Genomic DNA, 26156 nt, shown 5'->3' with positions numbered 1-26156 from the left:
ACAACCTCATGTTCCTCTGATACTGAAGTATAGATTTTTTTCTTAACATAGTGTTTTTCTATTTTTGTTTCTGAAATAAGATTCTCTATGCCCATGCTTATTCCTTTTCTTTTTTTAAAAAATCTTTTTCTTTATTTAATTCTTGTGTGTTTTAAGGGATTCTTATACATAAGCCTCTCTACCGTCTTGTTTCTGGTCATTTTCTGCCATCTTGTGGTGGTCCGTTACCACACGCCACCCTGACCAGGAGCTAATGGCTTTTTCAAGATATTGCTACATCTTCATGAAAAGCGTGCTTTTGTCTCACTGAGTAAACAACGAATAGCATGAAATTAAGAGATTTATGTGATTATGTGACTACACTTTTTTATTATTGACAAGTGTAAGGTCCATGGGATGGATAACAACCCCCCAGGACATGACTGCAAGAGAAAATGCCATCTCATGGTTGGATTTCCTTTCCATGGATGATCCAAATGGCATTGAGCAGATGCATAGAGCAAATCAATGAGTGAATGTGCCATCATTTTCTACAGTTAAACAAAAACAAAACTGAAATAGTGGTTTTTGAACCAAAAGAAGAGCATTTAGCACACACCTTTAGTTTTTACAGCTACAAACTACTGATGAGGCCCACAATCCGGGTGTAGTCATGGACTCAGACCTGAACCTTCAGAGACACATTAAGACAATTAAAATGTTGGCCTCTATCACTTGAAGAACATCTCCAGGATCAAAGGACTAATGTCTCAGCAGGATCTTGAAAACCTCATCCATGTGTTTATCTTTAGTTGATCGATTACTGCAACTGTGTCTTCATAGGTCAAAGGTCAGACGGCCACAGTTGATCCAGAATGCAGTTGCGCGGGTTCTAGAAGTAAGAAAGTGGACCACATCACTACGGTTCTGAGGTCCACACTGTCTCCCTGTATCTCAGAGAACACTTTAAAATACTTTTAAATCACTGAATGGTTAGGACCAAAATACATCAGAGACTTGTTTTTGCCATATCAACCATCCAGACCTCTCAGGTCATCTGGGTCAGGTCTGCTCTGTGTCCCCAGAACCAGAGTGAAACACGGAGAAGCATTCAGTTTTTATGCTCCACAGATCTGGAACAAACTTCCAGAAAACTGCAGGAAAGCTGAAACCCTCAGTTCTTTTAAATCAAGGTAAAAACTCATTTGTTTACAGCTGCCTTTGATGGAATTATTGAGACCCTTCTGAATATGAATTTAAACAATGTTCATTTCAGAACTACCCACTGTAAGTCTTAAGTCTAACTTTTCTTTATCATGCTAATGCACTTTAAGTCATATTTTTCGTCTCTTTGCTCTTCATGTTTTCATTGTGTAAGGCACCTTAAATTGCCTTGTTGCTGTAATGTGCTGTACAAATAAACTTGCCTTGCCAAGACAAAGCATTGAGAGAAACATCCAAAGAGACTTTGATCTCCAGGTTCAAAGCACAGCACTGTCTCACAGCACTATCTGCTTCATTTTAAACAATTGGAAGAAAACCCAAGAAGTCTCTAATTTGCTAAAATTCGGGTTAATATATGCCACAACATTTCTGAGGGAATGTAACACAAAACTAGAACTTTTTGGCAAGTCACATCAGTCCAAATATAACTAAGAATGAAGCTCTGAAAAATCGTCAAAATCAAAAAAGTCACATGTACTCACTGGGAAACATCAATGACGATTTAGATTGTGTTTTAAGGCTGCTTTGCTGCATATGGCATGGGGAGCCTTGATTTGTAAAGGGCACAAATTACTCTCAAGATCTGATCTGATATCTGACAAAAACATAGAAGCTTAGCGTAACATAGATCCACGGTCCTCCAACAGAACACACAGACAAAAGCGCCTGGGAATGGCTAAATCAAATCTATGGACTGCCTTTAAATGACCCTATATGAGACCCTTTACCTAAAATCCCTTATTGGCAATGACTATTTCTAAAAGATGTGCAACAAAATGTTAAATTAAGGGTTCCATGGTTTACTTTTGATGCCCACTTCTTTTGTTTTATTGCGGAAAATGATTAAATGAACAGAAAATCAAAAGCAGGTCCTACTTCAGTTAAATATTAAATAAGTAATACTAAATGCAATTAAATTGTCAGTTTCAAGCTGTGTCAGAGATTATTGTTCATTTTTTCTTTATTCTTTTTAGTCTCTTTTTGTTGAATTGGCATCAACGACTTTGTCTACATCTGTGCGGGTGTGTATATGGACCAGTTTGATAACACTGGTTGGAAATAATTCTGAAGATTATGACACACATATTGCAGAAGGACCTCACAAAGTATAAAAACTTTGTAAAACCACACATAAAAAGGCAAAAATAACATGCAAAAGCTGAATACCTGAAACATGTTTGCCGGAATGTTGATTGAAGAGTGTCTTAGCTTTCACATCGCGTGTTGTGCCTAAGTAACTTAATAAAATGTGACACATTGTTGTAAAATGAGCAAAACAACACAATAAAAAGCAGTGGAACTGATCTTTATGCCCTGCAACTTTGAAATGCTGCATATACTGTAGATATTATTTTTTTTTAGCACGGTGGCTTAGTGGTTAGCACTGTTGCCTCACAGCAAGAAGGTCCCCGGTTTGATTCCCAGGCCCGGCAGGGGCCTTTCTGTGTGGAGTTTGCATGTTCTCCCCGTGTTTGCGTGGGTTTCCTCCGGGTACTCCGGCTTCCTCCCACAGTCCAAAAACATGCATATGAGGTTAATTGATGATTCTAAATTGCCCGTAGGTGTGAGCGTGAGTGTGGTTGTGAGCATGGTTTGTGTGTTTATATGTGGCCCTGTGATGGACTGGTGACCTGTCCAGGGTGTAACCCCTGCCTCTCACCTAAAATGAGCTGGGATAGGCTGCAGCAGACCCCCGTGACCCTGCAAGGGATAAAGCGGGTAAGATAATGGATGGATGGATGGAATTATTTTTTTCTTTTTCTTTCACTTTGATATATCTGATATCTAATTTATTGATAATTTAGGTGATAATAATAATTTAGATAATTTTGGATTTTTGTTTTTGACTGTTGATTTGTTTTATTTGCAATCAGTTGATTTGAAATGATATCAACATCCTCTTTCAAAGAAATCTCATAAGCTTATAGTTCACATCCTTGCATACACATTTTTTAAGTTAGTGATAAAGTATAAATCAGCAAAATGTTAAAATGAAAAGGCTTCAAAAACTGTGAATAAAAACTAGGGAAACTTGGACTTTGTCACATCGGTATTTATTTTTCTTTTGTGTGACATAAATAATACTCTGCTTGGTTGCATGCCTGTCACACCCTCCTTAAATATATTTACTTAAAGATATATACCTAAGGATATATTTATAAAGATATTTGCCAAACTTAACACTATATTTTGTGGTTTCTGAATAGATAAAAAAGGGCTCAGAATTTGTAAAACCACTTCCTTTAACAGACATTCAACAGCGTGGACTCCACCTTATTGTGAAAAAGGGGAAGAATCCTGTTCAAAGTTTGTGGTGCAATGTGACCTGTAGTAACTTGTCGGTTCATTTCCAGGACTAAGTAAGAGGTTTAAGAGAAGACAACACCTGGTTAAAAAGTTTTCATGGCAGCTTTTCTTTTCTTTTTCTTTTACAGTAAGTCATCCTCTAGCGTTCATATGCGGTACTGCACCTCAAACGTCAGTTGACTCCATCTTTCAGAAAAAGGTGGCGGCTACTTTGTCCCACCCAAAATCTGTGAAAGTGATCTTTGTTCTGGGGGACTGTAACGGTGGTCAGACACTGGAGCAGGGCAACGGGTTAGTTAGTTTATGAAGGATTTGAAGTCGCTCTGCTCACATTGAACCTGGAGAGACAAGCAGGGAGCGCTCGACGGGAGAGAGGAAGGAGATCCGAGGTGTTTCAAACCATGGAACAAAGTTGAGAGGATTTCAAGGAAAAAAATATCAACTGGTTAAAACAAGGTAAGTACCATTTCATGTTTATATTTAACTCGATTTTCTTATAAACATATATTTTGTCAGTGAATTTGACATTCCTTTAATACTGTAATTAATAACAGAACCACCAAAAACCTTTAAATTAATACAACTAATCTATACATGTATGCCTTATCCTTGTTTTCATGTCTTATTTCACTCCCGATCCCTTGTCTTCTGGATAATGTATCATCAGCAGTGACTCCATTATTTCTAGGGAGACATTTTTTATTGGTTTTTGAAACAGTGGCATTTCTGGACCCAAATAAGTGGTTATCTCTATATTTTATGATGAAACTCTGACGAGCTTTGGTGTAATGATGCAGTTCTTTGATTTTAGGTTGTTATAACGGTTTATTAACGGTAGCCTATCTTTGTTAGTCATTGTTTTTATGTCTACTGAAGTGTAAAGGCATGACAATCCCTTGTGTCAGACAATGTTATGACAGCACTCTTCTCCCTTTCGTGGGACCCCAGTTTCCCCATTTGTGCTGCTCCTTTGCAACACCGGTTTAGATAGGTTGTCAGTTTCAACAACAATCTCAGGAAGTCCTGTAGTTGGAAATGAAGTTAAAGCAATGCAAACTCTTGGGGAAAAGCCCGTCAATACAGTGTGTCTTGGAAAAGACAGTGAAGTTGGAGCAATGATAATGATTTATTTCTCTTAGTGACTACAGACAGGTGTTGAGACTTTGTCTGCTTGAGAAAAACATGTGAGTAAGACTCAGACAGATGTTGATTTTTGCAAATCCCTCCTTTGTTACGTTTTCCAAACCTTCACAGCGGAACTCTTGTGTTGCGTCCTATAAGATGTACATAGATTTTTGTTTGAACATTATTTGTCAACGTTTTATGTGCTATTTTCTCTTTTTTGTTTTTTTCAGACGGCATGCATGTGTCAACATTATTTCCAGTTTCCCCTGAAGAGGAATTAAGGACATCATTGTGATTAAAGGGATGAATGAGGTACTGTAGAGTGGAGCTATATTGGAAATGTGTCTACAAGAAATCTGAGACTAAAATTTGAGTCACTACAGAGATGTTGTTATCATTCGGTCAAATTTACTAATTTTATAAGCAAAGTTCCCAGAAACCTATCAGAATTAGAATTAGAGTGTCTTTATTGTCATTTGTACAAGTACAACAAAATTGGATGCTATCTTTAAGGTGCACCATTGCTGTTTTCATATTGTTTAAGTTGTTTTCCTCCTAGAAACTGACACATTTTCAAATAAATAATATATAGTGACCATTTTTTTGTGAGGTTGAATTTTACAGAATATGACATGTTTTTCCAGTTCAATTCAATTCAATTTTATTTATATAGCATCTATTACAACAGAAGTTGTCTCTAGTAGTGGGGCAGCTTAGCTAGAAATTCCATAACCATTGTGCATTTTGTGATAAAAGCATCAAATTTGGTACACTTATAGCCAAAGGCATAATGAAAAAAATTAGATATGGAGCCATCATGGATTTTCAATATGGCGCCCATTTTTCAAGATGGCCGCCGGTGACCACTGTTTTAGATACAATTTCATATAAACAATGGATAAAATGTGATAGAAACATCAAATTTGGTACAGTTATGGCCAAAAACACGAAGAACAAAATAAAGATATGCAGCCATCATGAATTTTCAATATGGCTGCTATTTTTCAAAATGGCCGCCATTGACAACTGTTTTTAGGTCAATTTTCATCTTAACAATGGACATAATGTGATATTTAGGCTTTAAATTGAATTTATCTACTATGCATAGCACTTGGGAACTATCGTTAAGATAATACATTTTTCAAGATGGCGGCCAAGATGGCAGCCAACTACCTGTTGCAATATAGCTGCATATACTCGTCTGATTTGAGTTATCTTTGAGTTTGCACAAAATAGAGTGGATGTCAAAGCACAACCAGGGCACACTGGTGACACCACTGCTGTGAAACTCAGCATGGAGTACAGTGTCAGCTAAATACACTCTGCTTAATAATGCTTGTTAGTGATAGTTTAGTGGTAGTGTAGTTTAGTTTCCTAAATGCTATCTAATGTTAGCCCCACATCTAGTTAATGCACATAAAGATGTAGTTAGATAGCCGCACCTGAATTGACAGGATGTGCCAGCGCGGGAGAGCCGAGCCAAGGGTAACAGGGCTTTAAATGACTTTCATTTAGTTACCCGGATGGTGTACAGATCACACAGGAATTAAATGCCACTGGATGAACGATCGAAAACCCTTTCCAGTTCCAAATGCCAGCCAAAGCTCATCTTCTGGCTGGAGACCCTGACTAACTGCGACAGCCAGCACCACAACATCAGTATCAACAGTTTGTATCATGATTTTCTGATGGCCATTTCTTGCTGCGTGGGCCACATGTAATAACATGCGACTATCAGCTTCCTCGTGTGTACATGGAGCAATTGAAGAAAGATCCTGAAGTGGTGGCTGAGGACATCTACATCATTTGTGACAACAAGCTGTTTGTTGTCCAGCACAAACTCCCTGAGCAGAGCATCTGAGAGTAAGGTGAACAACTCAGTCTTATTGTTGTCAACTCTGAGAAAGCTTTGCCAGTTCCTGGGAATGGGTGCAGAGCCTACCACACGTCTCTGCACCCCTTCTCCACGCTTTGCTCTTGTAACAGCTTTCAAGGACTCAGACAAGTAGCGGTCCCACACCAAATCAAGCCTGGTCACATGTCCAAGTTTTCTTCAGATATGGAATGAAGATCTCTTGGGTGTACTCTTTACAGACTTTGGTTTGAGCATTTGGATAATGGCTGCCCCATCTACAATAGTGCAGGTAACCTTGGGGCCATCAGAATATGCACTATGAACATCTTCCAGGCATGAAAGAAGATCACTCTTCATTCCGAAGCAAAGGCCTCCCCCTTCAGATAGCGCTGGGGGACATGGCTGGTTCTCGTGTCTGAAGAACTCATGAAGGTTTCCATATCTGGTCTGGCAAGCAATGAAGAGCCTTGAAAAGAGCTGCATGTCTTGTTTGAGAGAGACCAATTTCTGCTTGTCTTTTGATACTCTCCTCACAGGTGAAGTCCCATGAACCATGAACACCATCAGCTTATTCCTTGGTATGGGATCATCTATTGGCTTTGTTCTTTTCACAAGACACTCTCTAGTAAAAGATTCAAACTGGTGCTGTCCTGTCTGCTTCACCTTGCTGACTGCCTCAACAGCTGAAGGCCCAGCAATTTCTTTTGAGTGGAGTGCAATGAGGTCCTTACTTTCCTCTTCAAAGGGGTTTCCAAGGTGTTCCACTGCGCTGACCAGAGAGCGTACTGTACATCCTTGATGAATGCAACTTGGACACTTGTTGTTTGATCATGGTGACGTGTGTCATCTGGTCTTCCTGGTTTCTTGGAGCTAGTCTCAAACTCCTGTATGGTTCGGGAAACTTCTGGTCCTGCTACCATCCAACGCAGCAGTGCTGAGGGGTGGTCAGTGAGGCCCACAGCACCACCATCTCCTTTGATGCAAGCATTCATTTGCTCATGGGCCTGGTCAATGGCCATGGAGGAAAACACCCTCTTAGTCTTCTGGACAGTGAAGTTACCTGCTCTGAATTCTTGGTCTATCTTAGGGTGTGTCCTTGGGAGTTCAGCCATGTCTCTCAGGTGAACTGGAATCCACCTGGCATAATGGGTATGGTCCATTGCATGAAACCATTTGAAACCACCACAGCAGTGGTGTCACCAGTGTGCCCTGGTTGTGCTTTGACATCCACTCTATTTTGTGCAATTTTGTTTCATAGAAATGTGAATGGACACAACTCTACACACAATAACCGAACTCGAACCCTAACTCTAACAGATATCCAAATCTGATAAATGCAATTGTAATGCAACTACAATTTTGATAAGCTACTGGCATGGCCGTCATCTTGAAAAAATATATTGTCATGACATATTTTGAGTCTTGAATTGTAGCTTCTGAGGAATAGTGAAGTTCATAATTTGAACTTCACCCCCCAAAAAAAGTGAATCGACTCAAAGATAACTCAAATCAGACAAGTATATGCAGCTATATTGCAACAGGTAGTTGGCTGCCATCTTGGCCGCCATCTTGAAAAATGTATTATCTTAACGATAGTTCCCAAGTGCTATGCATAGTAGATAAATTCAATTTAAAGCCTCAATATCACGTTATGTCCATTGTTAAGATGAAAATTGACCTAAAAACAGTTGTCAATGGCGGCCATTTTGAAAAATAGCAGCCATATTGAAAATTCATGATGGCTGCATATCATTATTTTGTTCTTCATGTTTTTGGCCATAACTGTACCAAATTTGATGTTTCTATCACATTTTATCCATTGTTTATATGAAATTGTATCTAAAACAGTGGTCACCGGCGGCCATCTTGAAAAATGGGCGCCATATTGAAAATCCATGATGGCTCCATATCTAATTTTTTTCTACATGTCTTTGGCTATAAGTCTACCAAATTTGACACTTTTATCACAAAATGCACAATGGTTTTGGTTATCTGCACCACTATAGGGCCTTTCCAGAGACCCAGAACATGACCCCCAAGCAATTATTACCTAAACATAACATAAACAATGGCAGGTAAAAAACTCCCCTTTAGGAGGGAAGAAACCTTGAGCAGGACCTGGGTCATAAGGGGGGACCCTCCTGCCCGAGGCCAGCTGGGCAAAGCAGGAAAAGAGAGAACAGACAGAGAGAATGAAGAACAGATAAAGGAGAGACACAGACACAATGGTTAGCTGGTGCACTACAGGGATGACTATAGAAGCAGATGTAGACAGCAGACGCTGAGCAGGTCAGGATGTCAGCAGGCTTCTACAAGACATCCATACAGACAGGTGGAAGCAAGCAGTGCAGCTCCTGAGGCTCTGGCCTGCAAACATGTACAGAAGAAAAAAAGAGGGGCCAGACCAGCACAACAAACTACAAGAAAAATGGAGAACAGTGATGGTTATGAGATACTTATCATTAATAACTGAGAAAGTACACAGTTCAGCAAGACTTTTGGCCACTGTATTCTAAGAAAAGTAATAAATAAAACTGGCGTTATCATTCTTTCAGAGCCGTTCTACACTCTTCAGAAGGTGCCACCTTGCCTTGACCAAGACCGACACCGTCGGTTCGGTTTTGGGAAGGGCTGCTCCGTCTGAAGACTCTGCGGATGGCGTTGCTGCTCAGGCTGAGAGCGATGCTGCCTTTCCCCTGTCTGAACTCTCAGACCTGTTTGAAAGTGAGGATGGCTGTCAGTCAGCTCAGAACACAAGTCAGGAGTCTTCAGTCCTGGAGCCGGTCCAACCCGGGCAGCCCACGGACAGCAGACAGAACCTGCGGATGAAGTTCCAGGGTGCTTTCAAGAAAGGCATTTCTAACCCAATGGACCTACTGGAATCCACCATATATGAGTCCAGTGTGGCTCCAGGTGCAAAGAAAGCACCCATGGACTCACTCTTTGATTATGGTACTTGTAGAAATACCAGCAACCAGAAGAGACGCAGAAAAAAGCTCCCAAGAGGGTGAGAGAAGCTTTACTATGTGTATATTTCAACTCCTGTGTGTTTCCAGGATTTTATGAATGTGTTCTAGCATCTTGGTTTAGGGGCTTGCTTTTCTTACTGGATATTTTTTTCATGGGTAAAAAGGCCAGTTTGGAAAAATGCTGTCATAAAACAAAAACCTCCTATACTGTAGCTTTGTAGACAGAGAGGTGCCACATGAAGAGGTATGCACACACACACTTACACATACACTGTGGGCAAAGCAGAGCTCCACTCAGCCCATTCCCTGACCTAACAGAGAGTATGTTGTTGGTTCCTTTGCAGCCGTTTAGGTCATATTTATGGTGCTGCTCAACCTGCCTCACGTAGACAGAAGTCCCTTTATCAGAACACTCATGGGTGCTAGTATTTGCTTAAAACATTATTTGTGCAACATAAACCCAATTAATTCTTAATTCTGGCATTTAGAAGTCAGGAACTGTATGTTCAAAGGGAATCCCCACTTTTGCTGTGTTATCTCACTGTACAAATAAAATGTGTGACAACAAGTTACCATAATAGATTTCTGTGTGTTCGTAGTAAAACTGAAACATCTTGTGATGATGAGCAAACGCCTGACCCACCAAAAGTAGTGAAAATATTCAATCGCTTTCTACTGTTTGACTGCGTGTCACGTGGAGAACCTGAGGACCTCGAGGGCCTGTTGGAGTACCTGCAAGATCAAGGGAAGAGGCTGACAGATGAGGAGTTTAGAGGTAAGACTTATTTGCCTTCAGATCCCAATGATCTCATTGTGTTATGCAGTTTCTGTGAAATTTCCATCTCCTAAATTCTGAGTCGGTCTCCGCTCCAAAGCAGAAACCTTTGACCTTTTGTATTACCCCACCCTGCTTTCTGGGCGCTTTTTTTTTGACTCTGATGATATGAAGGTTGAAAAAAAAGACTGCAAAAAGAAAGCTTCCTGAGTATGTGAAAAATCTTGGTAAGGCTTATAACAGGTAGGAGAGAGAACTCACAGCAAACTGCTGAAACAGTGAGAGAGTTAAATATAGCTCTCTATTTTTTTTTTGTTTGTTTGCGTTTTTTACTGGTGGTCTACCAAAATGGAAATACCTGTTTTTAAGTGTCCATCACTAGAAAGTCCAAACAATAATTTTCCCATGACAGTTCTTTCATTTTGAGCATGTTCCTGTTTCTTTTATAGGATCATCAGCAAGCCACATTTTATATGACAGTAGTGGCCCGGCCAGGGCAGTTCAGAAAAAATACTTGTTGCAATAATGAGTCAGTTACGTGTCAGGTGAACTCCACAGATTGTATTTATTGTAGATTGCGTGACAAGTGATGAAACAAGCAGGAGGCAAGCCTGAGCAGCTCTTTCAAAAGTTGAAAGAGATTCCTAAACACTGTGATAAACCTGTGACTTGTCCAGGGTAAACTCTACCTCTTACCCAATGGCATTACGCTATTTTCCTGCTCCATCTAATGTGATTCATGAGCATGATGTAGCAAATATTAGCAAATAAATAAATGAAAACGACTGTTCAATTTTAATGCAAACTTTACTACTGACACATTACTTTATCCGACAGGACAATAGTGCCTTAAAGAGGTATACACGCACAAGCACAGATTGGAAATATACAGGGTTACCTAAGTTACCAGTGTCCAATATGCTGCTAACAATTGCTGAAGGTCTTTCGATTTGGAGAGGGCTAAAAAGGACAGAGGTCATTTCACACCACATATTGGACTAATCATCAACTACATTGGCTATTCTCTCTTTGCTAATCTGTTTGCATTTAGATTTTGTCTGCTTATATGTAATACGTCCAACAGAGCCATCCACCGGAAAGACGTGTCTGCCTAAAGCCCTGCTGAACCTTTATGGCGGTCAGAACAACGCAATCCCGCTGCTTGTAGACATCGCAGAGAAGACTGGAAACCTCAGAGAGTTCATAAATACACCCTTCAGGGATGTCTACTACAGAGGTATGATGACCTTATATGAAATCATGTAATTCCATAAAAGCCTTGTATAGTAAAAAAAAAAAGACATTCGGTGCGTCCGAAATGCCATACTAAAAAGTATATACTAAAAAGTATACTTAAATTCGGCACACTTTTGAGTAAATATCAGTAGTGTGCATTAATTCGGACGTACTTTTAAGAGCGCACACGGCACTTCCTGCCGTAGGGGGGGTGGTTAGCATGGTAACCTGTCACAGTAGCAGCGCACCGCTCCGCTCTTTCCCGTTTATTCTGGCCTAAACAAGATGACATTATATAATATTATTAAATACGAATATTATAATATTAATATTATATAATAATATTATTATACTTAATATTATACTTATGACATATACATATCACTTAGCAACCAAACGCCGCTGCATTGCATTGTGGGAAGTTTCTGCTCGGCTAGTGTCCATCAATCCACACTAAAAAATAGTATTGATAGAGCATACTATTGAGTGCGTTCTAATGTTTCGGACGCACTAAAAAATCTCGCACATTCATTTTGCATGCTCATTAGGGTGGAAGTATGCGATTTCGGACGCAGATTAAATTAGAATATGTTCAGTTTTAGAACTGTCTACTAAAGCTGATGCAGGTCCTAAAGAGACAAGCTCTGACACAAGATGGCTCTAATCCTGCATATTTTCCATTTTTTAAACCTTAACCTATGCACTCAATTTTGTTTTGGGCCTAGAAGGACAAAAACTCTCTTATGTAACTTTTATTTTTACTGTCAACATAAATAACTATGCACCCCAACTTCCTAATAATGTCTTGGCAGACGCATTCATTCAGTTTGTAATGTTTCAATTACACATCACAAAGCAGCGATATGAAGTGCTTTCAGCAGCAATAACTCTTCTGTTTTGCTGTCAGGCCAGACGGCGCTCCACATTGCCATCGAGCGACGCTGCAAGCCGTATGTGAAGCTGCTTGTGGAGCAGGGAGCAGATGTTCACGCCCAGGCAAGGGGGCGCTTCTTCCAGCCCAAAGATGAGGGAGGCTACTTCTACTTCGGTAACAGCTTCTGGTCATCAAAAAACAAAACACACACACACACACACAAAGAAGAAAGAAATGAGCCGATGTCATTGAGTGTGCCATACACTTAGCTCTGGAGAGTTGCTACTGCATTTTCTGCATTAACATTACTGATGATGTGGCATTCTATAAATATACTCTCACATAGTCAGTTTCCAAAGCATTTGTCCAGAAGCATTTGGTTGTGCGCAACTTGACATTTGTGTTTTGTGCAATGCACCATGGCAGCTGCCAAGATTAAAGTCATGGAACATTTTTCCTGCAGACTTTTTCAGTGCCACATAAAAAGGAAGTCACACTAAACCCCACCCTTTTACTTTTTAACTTGGCAGGTTTTGGCAGGACGAATACAGTCAGCTCATTGCTGAGGTGAACTCCACCTTATAGCCAAATATTTTTAAAGTATCGTACGAGAAACCGTCATCAGAAATGCCACAAAAACGGAACATTAAATGAAAAGACTAGCATTATGTCATGTGTTCAAGCTGTGTGTCCAGTGAAAGGTGTCTGTGTTCTGCTGTCTAGAAAAGTAAACATCCTGCCCTGGTGGGAAGGATCTCAGTGACCTCAACATGGGCAGTGTAGATTCTCAGTTATTAGAGTTAGTACTTTTTTGTGTTAGTTTTTTGAGACAATTAATTCTCATCCAAAGGTCTCATGGCAAGGCAAGGCAATGCAGAGAAAGTTTATTTGTATTGCACATTTCATGTACAAGACAATTAGAAGACTTTTACATAAAAGCATTTAAGAATAAAATGCACTAAAAGTAAAAATGAGCAAGCAGAACTAAAGACAGACATAAGTTAAAATGAATGAAACAAATGAGACACAAGAAATAAGGTTGAGGTGCATCATGGTGGATTACTGAAATGCAGCAGTAGATAAAAAGGTTTTCAACCTTGTACTAAAGCAACTGAGAGTTTCAGCAGGCCCGATGCATTCTGGGAGTTTGTTCAACAGGTGGGGAGCATAAAAGCTGAACATTGCTTGTAGGCGTGACCCTAACGACCTTAGAGTTCTGGTTGGTTCATGATGGACCAGGAGATCAGAGATTTTATTTTGCCCTAGATCATTCAGATATTTATAAAACAGCAGGATTTTAAAATCTATTCTGTGTCAGACAGGAAGCCAGTGTAAAGATCTTAGACTTGGAGTTATATGGTCCACTCTCCTGGTCTTAGAGACTCGGGCAGCAGCGTTCTGAACCAACTGCAGCTGTTTGATGGATATTTTTTAGGGAGACCCGAACAGCGTTACAGTAGTCCAGTCTACTGAAGATAAAAACATGGACAAGTTTTTCTATGTTCTGCTGAGACATCAGTCCTTTAATCTTCAATATGCTCTTAAGGTGACAATAGGCTGACTTCACTCCTGTCTTAATGTGACTTAAAATTCAGGTCTGAGTCCAGAAGCGCTCCCAGATTTATGGCTTCGCTTGTGGTTTTTAGCTACAATGCTTGAAGCTGAGTGCTGACTTTTAATCTTTCTTTCTTGGCTCCAAACACGATTATTTTTTGTTTTGTCTTTATTTAGTTGAAGAAAATTCTGGCACAACCACTCTTTAATTTGATCAATATTTGAATTGGATTATAGTGTCCTGAGATGGTTGTATAGATTTGTGTATTTATGGTAACACTTTTTTTTAATAATTTGAGTGAGTGGGAGCATATAGACGTTAAACAACAGAGGCTTCAATCTGTAGTTATTTAAAGACACAAAATAGTCCCTGTCTTTTAGATGAGACTTAAACCAGGTAAGTATTGTGCCAGAAAGTCCCACACAGTTCTTCAATAGCTCTATCAAGATGTCTATCAAAATATCCAGTCCAAGACTAAAATGTTGCCAGTATCCATATTGGAGCGGATGTCATTAAGGACTTTTACAAGAGCTGTTTAAGTGCTGTGATGTGGCAGGAAACCTGACTGGAAAACATCATCAGTCATTTGGTGGCAGGAGGTTATGCAGCTGTTGAAAAACAGATTTTTCTTTTTTTTTTTTACTAAGAAAGCAGAGGTTTGATACGGGCTTATAGCTTTTCATGAACCCCTTAAAGATACCTGAAAACAGAGATGTATTTACAATGTCTAGAAGATCTGAGGATATACAATGTGCAACACACTTTAAAAACCCTGTTAGCAGAGTATCAAGGGAGCAAGTGGTGGAATTCAGCTGATTTATGATGTTATCCAGGTTCTTATGGGTGAACTGGACAGAATTGTGCCATGGTTTCTCTCATTGGACACAGAGGTGGCACAAATCCTGCATTAGTCTAGCATAGGAGCACTGACTGTCAGTAGCAAAGAGGCAAACTCATTAATTGCGGGCAAGGCTGGATAGGATTTGTTAGCCTGTGTCCAGTAGTGAACAGAATGCGTGCATTATTGTTGTTTTAAGCAATGATATCAGAAAAATATGATTGGCTTGCATTCTCCATATCATATGTACTCAGTCTCTCTTTATAAATATAATGAACCTCTAAATTAGTTTTCCACCACCTGTGTCCAGCTTTTCAATACTTTTTTTAGGCTCTGAATCGTGCAGCATTTTAGCATGGAAGTTTGTTTCTAGCGGTGATCACCTCATGATTTATAACTTTATATAAGCTATTGTTGAGTCATTCACACTTGTTGAGTGGTTGAGGACCTTAAAAAAGTGGAAAATGTCCCCCATGACCAGATCAGAACAGTGGCCTGCTTGATCGTTGCCTCTTAAACACTTTTTTCAGACAGACATATGGATGTCTCATGGTTGTTCACAGTGGTCTGTTGTTGCATGTCCCTACATTTAGGAGGTGGAAAGCAGCGCATTAGACTTGTGCAAGCTCACTCAAAGTGTACTGGCTCAGATGTGTGGATGACATCCGTTTCAAAAGTCAAACTTGGGGAGCAAGGTTTTGCACCATACACGTCAACTCAGTGGACAGCAACATGCAATTCACTGGAAAGTATGTAGTTTTTACTCCAGAGAAACAATTATCTGCTTTTGATCCGCACCACACTGGAACATAAAGTGTCCTTCACAAACTGATAATGCCAAAACTGAGAAAAACAAAAGTGATCAAAGAAAACAAAATCAAGAAAACACTTCAAACTTACAAATACCCAAATTAGGCCTTAGTCAGCTATGAAATCTTAAAAAAAACAGTACAAAACAAAACAAAACAAAAAACAAGAAATCAGAGCAAAACTTTGCAACATCATTTGTGAGGAACAGTCCACAAACACAAGGATGAACGAGAATCACATCCACAAGTTAAGATTCAGCCATATGCACACATTTTAAGTACTGAATGCTCTTTTTAGGGCAGTAATGTAAACTTTCTGTTGAGAGGCTTCCGTCTGTTCACCTATCCTACACTTAAAATGCAAGTTTAGCAGGTGGATTTTACTGCAATTTACACCTTGAGTTAAATAATCAAGATATCTCCCATGTTGGCCAGGTACTGTACGTAACCAAGTCACTGTTAATAATAACCTTAATGACTGACAGTAAGGATGGGAGGGACACAAGACTTCAGCAACTCCAGGTTTTAATGTCACAACAAAAGTTTGGAAGGCTAAAACTCTTCACTTGTTTGAACTTAAGAAGCCTCTCATAAGATAGCTAAAAACATAGAACTAATATATTGCTTTTTTAGTAGTGAGGACCTGGAAATCTAAACTCAATACTGCCCTCTGCTGGCTGCTGCCTAAGCCATCCCTGTACATTATTTTTCCCCAGAAAAACCCTCTTTATATGTACTTATATATATTTATATACTTTATTTATGTTCATTTGAATGTTTTGATGTTAACTAAAGCAAATATATATTCATATATTACTCTCCCAAGAGTGAAGGTGGATTTGTAACATTTTATGGTCTATACTTTTTTTCTTTTTACCGAACACAAATTTAAAAAGGGCTTAAATTGCCTCTATGATTACTATCAGATGCCAGATTGCATTCTCATCACAGAGGAGATGATTTCTATTTTCACTTAGCATGGTTGTCATTCCCACATCCCAGCGTGTCCAGGCACAGTGTGAGTAATTTGCTGCGGAGCTTTGCAGCGAGGTGAACAGGATCCTGGCAGGGCTGATGGATAATGGGATTTAGGCTCACGCTAACTCTCTGTATGCACCCGTGCAAATCCATGAAGAGGAGCGTTTCTATGTGAGGTGACAAAGTAATCTGTCACCCATGGCAACGACTCATTTTCAGCAGCTGCTCTTGGCATTCCGGTCCCACTGCGCCCCTCCCTCAAACAACCACTAATTGTGCTGCTTTCATGGCAAGGATTTAAGTCAGATCTTTGATCCATGTTTAGTACGCTTTGTGAAAACCTACTGATGTCAGCCACAGTTCTCAATTAACCCTCCTGTTGATTTGTTTATTTTTATCCTGAGATTGAGTGCTGCTAGTCCCATAGGATTTCCGATTTAAGTGAGTGCTTTCTCCCTGTTTGCCCAGGTGAGCTGCCCCTCTCGCTGGCTGCGTGCACCAACCAGCCGGACATCGTGAACTACTTGACTGAGAATACACACAAGAAGGCTGACCTGCGACGGCAGGATTCACGTGGAAACACGGTTTTGCATGCACTAGTGCACATTGCGGACAACACCAAGGACAACACCCGTTTCCTCACAAAGATGTATGACTTGCTGCTAATTAAGTGTGCCAAGCTCTACCCAGACCGCAGCCTTGAGACAGTACTTAACAACGATGGCATGTCTCCTCTAATGATGGCTGCCAAACTTGGCAAGATAGGGGTAAATACATTAACTATATATATATATATATATATATATATATATATATATATATATATATATATATATATATATATATATATACATATATATACACACACTACTGGGCAAAAGCTGTAGAACACTCCAGTTTTATCTAGTTTGTGATTGAACTATATGCATTGTCTCATTGTGCTCTGAAATAAAAGCATAGAGCACAAACAACTGACTTTTAAAAAGAAGAAAGACATCATGGAATCAATTTCTCATCCAAAATGTGTTTTGACTCATCAAAGGAGTCTCCTTTGGAGCAATAACAGGCAAACACGCTCCTTCTTTGGTATTCTGTCTACAATGGAAATCAAATATATTCTTCAGAAGGTTATTCCCAACTCTGTTACAGGAGTGACCATACATGAGAGGCACTTGTAGGTTGCTTTTCTTTCACTCTTTTGTCCAGTTCATCCCAGACCAGCTTGATGTGGTTTAAGTCTGCAAACTGAGCTGACTGCTTCATGTTTTCAAGCTTACAATCTTGTTCTTTATCCTGAAGTGGATCAGAGATAGCTGATAGTCAGAGGAGACTGCATGGTACTGCAGAATGCCGTGGTAGCCGTTTTGGTTCAGGGTGCCTCTCACTTTGTACAAGTCCCTGACCCTGGATCCAGCAAATCAGCCCCAGACCGTCACACTTCCTCCTTCATTGTTGACTGTTGATGTCACACATGATGTATAATTCTAAAATGAACATTATTTTTCAATTTTGGGTGATATACATTTTTTATTTCACTTCTGGATGTTCAGCACTTAACTTTGTACCATTTGAAGTTACTCATTGGATCTGAACAGCTTGAATTTCAAATAAAAAACTTGAGTGTTCTAAAACTTTTGACTCTGTAGTTTATTTTTCCATCATCATATTTCCTTATGCATATTCTCTGTATTATTTCAGGTTTTCCAATACATTATCCGACGTGAGATCAAAGATGAAGAAGTTCGTCATCTTTCACGTAAGTTTAAGGACTGGGCTTACGGTCCGGTGTACTCCTCGCTCTATGACTTGTCTTCAGTGGATACGTGTGGGGAGGAACCATCTGTGCTGGAAATCCTCGTCTACAATAGCCGCAACGAGGTGAGTAAAGTCTGAGTGAGTAAAGTACAATAACACAGTCTGTCTATGTGAAAAACCCCCAACAAAAGAATTCATCAAAGTTATAATGTTTTTTTATCCATATTGTGTTACATTTCTGGTCCTGTTGTCAGAACCGCCATGAGATGCTGGCTGTGGAGCCCATCAATGAGCTGCTGAGGGCCAAATGGCAGAAGTTTGCTGCCCTCACTTTTTACATCAGCGTGGTGTCCTACCTCATCACCATGATTATCTTCACCTTAGTGGCTTATTACCAGCCAACAGAGGGAACGGTGGGTGTGAAATTACTGAAAATGAACTTAGCTGAATTTTTGCATCACATGAACATGTTTTTGTCTTACATTTTATTTGTTCTCATGCAGGCTATAATCAAGACACTTAATAGATCGTATTTCAAAAACTGAAAATATCTGTTCTTTTCACCATCATATAATTTACTAAAATGTATTAGAGACCCCTTCCAGTGAAAATGAAATATAACTTTGCTACGGCAAACTAATATGTCATTCTTTTATGTGTTGGAGGCATTTTAAGCAAAATGAGAGGTGAGTCATATAACGCAATTGCATGACACAGTGTACAGTGTACTACAGTGTACAAGCAAAAGTCCAGGTAAAAGTACCAGGGGTCTGCAGCCCATCTTACCTCTTTAGGGGTAAGAAAGAAAGACATTTGAGCTTTTTTGCAGCAGACAGTAACTTTGACAGGAACTAATTCAGGAAACTGCAGTGAATAGAAGCTAGGATGGTAGACTCACAGATATGTGCATATTACAAGCCCAAGAGAATAGAAATAGAATAGAATAGAATAGAATAGAATAAAAAAAAGCTCCTTTACCGTCATTCACAACATACTGTACATCAAAATTAATTAGATTACAATTTCCGAGCATTGGGATGCAATTAGACTCAATATAAAATGTAAATATTAAAAAGACTTAAATATAAACTTAAATCTAAAATATTAAGTTAGGTCAGAAACTGAAACAATAGACACACAACCAATGTGAAATCAAGAGTGTCAAGAATAACAAGTAAAGTCCAAATGATTATTTGGTTTTCGTAGACCTATTCATACAGCTGCAAGATACTTAATGTTTTGTCTTTTCACCTTGATTTTACTCGTACATCCAGGCCTGCAACAGATTACAAAAAGAGTTGAACCAGCTAAGCTTTACATGATTCGTAATGTTTTCATTCTGTTTTCCCAACACTTAATAGGCTTTCTTGCACTGAATTTAGCAAGAGTTGATGCATTTTACTTGCGTCAACAACATAGGGTTGACATTAATTCATTTTTTTTAATTTCTCCATAAATCAATCTTGGGGACAGGTCAGGTGAGCTGGATAGGTCTTGAGGACCAGGGTTGGTGACCCCTGGTCTGGATAATCCTTTTCATCTTTGTCTTTTTAGCAACAATATCTCTCTTCCAAAAAAGATCTGAAATACTAATTCATCTGACCACAATACATGTTTCCACTTCATGCTCCCACAAGTTGCCTCTGAATCTGGTGAAGTCAAAGGCACAGTAAAGTTTTAAATGCTATTCGTTGCTCTGTAGATGTAGCTGCATCGTGTGGTTTTCCCACAGTACTCCCTTGTCTCTGGTTATATCAGCTATTGATGAATGACAGCCTCATGACAGCTGGGATGAATAGTAAATGGTAAATATCTTGCAGTTATTTATCCCTAAAAAAGGTTTTACATCATTTTTTTCTCATTTAGCCAACTCAATGCTTCTAGTCATTCTATATTAAAAACAAAAATGTAGAGTCACATCTGAGCTACTACATGAATGGGTCATTTTAATTAAATAAATGTACATATATTATATAATTTTATGTACAATGATTCATTTCTTCCATTTACATGCCGTGATAAGCTTTGGGATCAGGTAGAAGCCGCTACATAGGGCTATTTTACTGCCATGTGAAGTTTAAAACTTAAAACATCTAAATATAAACTGCAATCTATATTGAGACGAAATAGGATTTCATACACATGATGACGTGCTAAGACCAATCTAAGATAAATCACTGTTAGGTGTAGCTTTCATTCAATGTCATGTGGCAAGCTTCTCTTCTAACCACATGAACACTAAGTGGAAAAGACTTATTAAACATACTGTGTGTTCCAGCCAACTTGATCATTTTTCAGATTTTTCTCTAAACTATATTTTCTTTGTCTGTTATTGCCAATAGTTTGCTAAATGTCAATGTATTTACTGTAAATGACGTATTTTCCCCTCCAGCCTCCGTACTCCTACACCACACCTTCTGACTACTGGCGGATGACGGGAGAGATTATAACACTGGCGTCCGGAATCTTCTTTTTCATTACGAATGTAAGAAAACAGACTGATGCCTTGCTGTTCTGTGATTGTTGGTTGCTGGTTTCTCTCTCCTACTTTTCTGAAATAAACCTGTTTAAACTGCATTGCATTGTCTCTGGTAATATTTTTTGTTCTTTCCTTTGTTTTCTTCCAGGTTAAGGACCTCTTCCTGAAAAAGTGCCCTGGGATGAAATCGTTATTTATTGATGGATCCTTTCAGCTGCTTTAGTAAGTCAGCTGTCCTCTGTCCTTCCAGATCCTGCTCTAACTTTGATTTGTCCCATGATCCAAACGTAAATAAATGGGCATTTTGCGTGATCCATGTTGATTTGAATCATTAGCCATGAAGTTTGTATTCAGATAAAACTGCAAATGATCTCACTCAAATCTTCCTACATTCACATATGGCTAGGCTAAAGGAGCTGATTCATTCATAAAGGTATTCTCCGTCCTTTCCAGCTTTGTCTACTCTGTGCTGATTATCATCACGGCTGCTCTTTACCTGTCGGGCATTAAGGCCTATGTCTCTGTGATGGTGTTTGCACTCGTGCTGGGCTGGATGAACACACTCTATTTCACCAGAGGCCTGAAGCTCACTGGCACCTACAGTATCATGATACAAAAGGTTACGTAATTAACACAACCAACAATAACTGTGCTGAAATGCTTTGGTGTGTCATAACATCTTACTTTTCCTTTGGTTCTTAGATTCTTTTTAAAGATCTTTTCAGATTTCTGCTGGTCTATGTGCTTTTCATGATTGGATATGCTTCTGGTGAGCTAACCGGATTCTTTCCACAATGTTCAGTGTATTTCTCAGAATGGTTATCTGTTGCTGGAAGAGTTCATAAACACAACCTCCTGCATATTTACCCCACAGCCTTGGTGTCCCTGCTGACAGTGTGTCCTCCACCGGGCAAAGAATGTGAAGGAGGTTGTCCCACCTACCCCAACTGCAGGGACAACGACACATTTAGTGCTTTCCTCCTGGACCTCTTCAAGCTGACCATCGGGATGGGAGAACTGGACATGATCCAGAGCGCACAGTATCCAGCTGTCTTTCTCATCCTCTTGGTCACGTATATCATTCTCACCTTTGTGCTGCTGCTCAACATGTTGATCGCTTTGATGGGGGAGACAGTGGGGCAGGTCTCCAAGGAGAGCAAGAAGATTTGGAAACTTCAGGTGACAAAGGAGTTTCCATTTAAATGTGCATATCAGAATTCAGTCAAAGGTTTCATTCACACTGGGAATAAAAAAAAGGGGCCACAATTGCATGAATGTAACTCAGCACCTTTATTGTGTAAATTTGTAAACAATTGCCTTAATTATGTGCTATTTTTAATAGGATTGTAATGGGTTTGACAGTTATTTGGTTTGAAACTGAACTTTAATTTGACCTGGCAACAGCATGTTGAAGTTTATCCTCAGGGTTTGGGGCAGATGCCACGGATATCCCTTTCATAAGTTTCAGATATTTTCCCTTACACAAACGGTGATGTTTTGGTGCAATTGCTCGAAAGTCCCCATATTTCATGAGATGGTAATATGTTTCAGTGTTTCAGAGGAATTTCTTTCTCTTAGATGTTTTTATCATGTTTTACCCACAGTGGGCAACAACAATACTGGACATCGAGCGCTCATTCCCCGTCTGTCTCCGCAAGTCTTTTCAAGTTGGTGAAATGGTGACTGTGGGGAAGAATTCTGATGGCACGCCGGATCGACGACGGTGTTTCAGGTATCTTCCATGAAGCTTAATCAATTAATGTATTCCAATAGTTACAGGTTGTTCTGAATGATGACAGATTTTAGATTTTTTTGGTTTTCATGCTTTTGCATTGTACACTGGCACAGTGGATTTGAGGTAAAACAATGAGGATTTAACAAAGGTGTAGAGTTCCAGCTTTAATTTAAGAGAGTTCACAAAATTGCATTTGCTGTTTAGAAATTACGGCCATCATTGGGCCGGGACACACCAACCCGACTCGAGTCACCGACCTCGCCCGACTGCCCGACAGCGTCCGACGCTGGTGTGTCCCGGCCTTTACCTCCATCATACCTCCATTTTCAAGAGCTCAGATGTTTTTGGACATGTTTTCTTTTTTTTTTTTAAGTTAATTGTCCACATAAAAGGTCTGGAATAGATATCAGGTTCGCATTTGGCAGCTGTTTGACTAGACACAAATATGAAGTCCAAGGAGATCTAAATGCAAGTGAAAGAGGTCATTTTTAGTCTGAAAACAACATAAATCAATGAGACAGCCTAAAGGTCTAATCTATGAGACAGCAAAGATTTTGGCTGTGGCTCATCGTCAGTACATTATTATAAGACATTATTGAAAAGAAAAAAAAGTACTGGTAAAAACAACCACATCAAAAGACCTGGAACACAACTGAAGTGGGTAATCACAGAAGTGTGGTGAACGTGTTCACAACATCAATAGAAGTCAAGAAAACTCCAGAGAAGTTAGATGTTTTTATTCTCAAAAGCTACAATCAAGAGATGCCTTCATCCATGTAAATATAGAGGGATTACTACATGGATAAAACACTGGTAACATTCAAGAACAGGAAAGCCAGATTAGACTTTGCCATAAAACATATACAGTAAAATATGTTCTGAAATCAGATTGTTTGAACAGATGGAACCAAAATAAACGTCCATCAAAATGATGGGAAGATAAAAGTACGGAGAAGGAAAGAACAGCACAATATCTGAAACATTTTATGTTTAAAACATAGATACTTTGCTAAAATTGTTAGTAATTCCTAAATGGTAAACGCTATACTTCTGCCAAAGCCTTTTTGGTCATTCTGATTCTCTGTATAGGGGAGGATTCCTAGCATACTGTAAATCACTGTCTAGAAAAAGCACTAGCCACTGGGGGAGCACGGTAGCTTTTTTTTTTAAATTTCACTTTGTTCTCATGAGCTGCAGTTAAAAAAAAAGTGTAGTTTGCCACACAAGGACATCACTCAGCAGCATTACTCAGTACACTTTCTAATCCTAATGATGTCTTACCATCAGGGTGGATGAGGTTAACTGGTGCCACTGGAACCAGAACTTGGCAATAATCAACGAAGATCCAGGGAAGAATGAGACCATCCAAACAAATGGGTTACAGCCGAGCATCAGAGTCTTAAGGAGAGGTGAGTTTCTCACTCTCTTATCAGTAAATCCATAAACACACATAATAGACTGGATATTCACATCAACCACGCTCACATTCATTCATGCTGATAAAAGATTTCTACTCCCTCAGATCGCTGGTCCACTGTGGTCCCACGGGCAGTGGAGTTCAGTAAGAATCCTCAGGCTCATGATCTAATGATAGAGATGGAGCCGCTGACGTCCAGACACTGACGCCCTGCAGAGGAGGAGTGTCATTCTCTCATTGCTCTCCGTTTCAATTTGATTAAACTATGGTGAATAACTGTACCAATCTGCACACATCTCATTTGGCTTTTGTTCTGAGGGAGTGTATTGAGTTTTAAAATACGTTTAGTGTAATAGGAAAAAGAACTGAACGTGCAAAAACACACTGGAAAAAAAGAATCCATCAAATAATGACACTAAATTTCAATTAGATGCTGTAGGTGAGTGTTGATTTGATTTTTGAATTGTTACAAAATAATACAAAACCTGTTAACTCTGCGTGTCAGAGATCAGTTTGTCATCACTCAGGGATTTGAAACAAATCAAACCTTTTCACTGTTTCCAGTGTTCTTGTTTTCTTAAGAAAAGAAAATTGAGGCCTTTCTTGTCGCCAGGAGTAATTATCATGTCCATGCATTTGCACTGCGTACAAAGGCTTTGATATACGTCTGCAGGTATAATCACAATGGAATGTTTTATTTCCAAGAAGATATTCTAAGAGATATTTATGGACTTTTTAGAATAAAAAAGCTTTGCTTGCCTTACATTTTATGAGATGAGTTTGGCATAAAAATTATCCTGATTTGATCGTTTGTTTGTCAGATGGAAGGTTTAGGAGTGTGGAAGCAGGATATTTCTATAATATATTGTATATTTTGATTTTTCTTTTTCTATTTTGTACTAACTGAATATACTACTTGAATGTCTCAACATTTGACTGCCACCTCAGGCCATACAGTCTTCATTTGAACTGAAACAATGCACTCTGCCATGTTCTGATGTGTGCATTATTGTATGACTACAAAGATGTTATTATGAACAAGGCGGGCATGATGAGCAGGTTATAGTTGTCAAGCATGTATGCAAATGCCAGATAATAGCCTTCCGTGTTATGGTTTGTCTGAATTTGCAAACTTATTGTTCCTTTGCAGCTGGGGTATTTGCATAATCACTCCTTGCCATTATGCACTTTTTCCTTATTTGCTGGAGTATTTTCATCACAATTGGCTCTCTGCTCTACATAGCAATCTTTCTTTTTAATGCAAACCAATTAGATATGGGCACATGTGTATGTTTTTGCATAAATGACGTACACATGTTTCATACATTTTCCTACTAAGTTTACATTGTCATCGTTCTCTGGCTTTACGTTACTGAAGTCTATGCATTTTATGTTGTTTGTACGTTGCTGAACAGAACAGTAAACTCTATATTTCATAAACTATGCAGTTGTCTTTTTTCAACTTGTAATACATCAGATGTTTTTTTTTGTTTAGTGTTGTACCAGCAGCAATATGTAAAACAAAAAAAAATGCGTTGCTGAGAGATGTTATTATGGTGGCATGAACTTGTTAATACACTCATTCATATAATTAGACTCTCAACACAATATTTAGAAAAAGGCTTTCAGATGTGTCTGTTCCCTTCCAGCCTCGTTTCCAATTACCTCTCCAATAAGGCTAATTGTCACTGATGTGAGTTGACTTTAGTCTTGCCGGTGTGGTCTGCAGTTCCTCTGTGGGCCTGCTGATGGCTGCAGAGCTCTACATTTCTCTGCTGGGGCGCACATGCACCCCGGTTGGAAAGATGAGCGTGAGCCATGTCTACTGCAGCGACTCTGGGGCACTAATATCTAAATTCTTTTGAGTTCCGCTGTAAATATTGAATTAGCCGGTCTAAATTATGTTAATATGAAAGATTTAACTTTGTAGACTACATCTATTTTTTAAACAGTAGCAGCAGCAGACTGCATTTCTCTGGATCACCTCTACAGTAATCGTGGGCTTTGGGCTTCCTAATGAAATGACAAGATGACAGCCATTTATGAACAGATTCACAACCTTTCACTTTTCATCATCACACATCACTTTTCCTTTCCTTGATAGTGTTTTATGCTCATGTTAGCCGGGGCGTCACTGCTCACCTCCCATCCTCCTCCCTCTCCTCTCTTTGAGGCCAGCAGCGCTGAAGGACACAGGGAATCTCTCACCACCTCAGAGAAGAGGCTAATCCTCTTTGCCCCAACTT

General features: G+C 39.3%; 1 protein-coding gene across 2 annotated transcripts; it reads left to right on the top strand.

Annotated features, from left to right (window-relative positions):
- Positions 1-3670: 3670 nt before the first annotated feature.
- trpv4 (transient receptor potential cation channel, subfamily V, member 4) lies at positions 3671-25344 on the top strand. Of its 2 annotated transcripts, none has more exons than XM_061729122.1 (17): positions 3671-3962; positions 4864-4947; positions 9046-9497; positions 10059-10234; positions 11319-11471; positions 12378-12518; positions 16993-17291; positions 18223-18402; positions 18534-18692; positions 20672-20764; positions 20907-20980; positions 21212-21377; positions 21461-21527; positions 21633-21937; positions 22363-22490; positions 23781-23902; positions 24016-25344. In XM_061729122.1, exons 2-17 carry the CDS (start codon positions 4939-4941, stop codon positions 24114-24116), a joined length of 2625 nt encoding a protein of 874 aa, XP_061585106.1. In that variant the 5' UTR covers positions 3671-3962; positions 4864-4938; the 3' UTR covers positions 24117-25344. The 2 variants fall into 2 exon arrangements, with proteins under 2 accessions (XP_061585106.1, XP_061585105.1); XM_061729121.1 differs by having other exon boundaries at positions 3671-3966; positions 4866-4947.
- Positions 25345-26156: the final 812 nt, after the last annotated feature.

This window comes from Cololabis saira, chromosome 9 (genome assembly GCF_033807715.1).
Source record: "Cololabis saira isolate AMF1-May2022 chromosome 9, fColSai1.1, whole genome shotgun sequence".
NCBI lineage: Eukaryota > Metazoa > Chordata > Actinopteri > Beloniformes > Belonidae > Cololabis > Cololabis saira.
The sequence above is the reverse complement of the archived record's forward strand: the minus strand, read 5'-3'. Positions and strand labels throughout refer to the sequence as shown.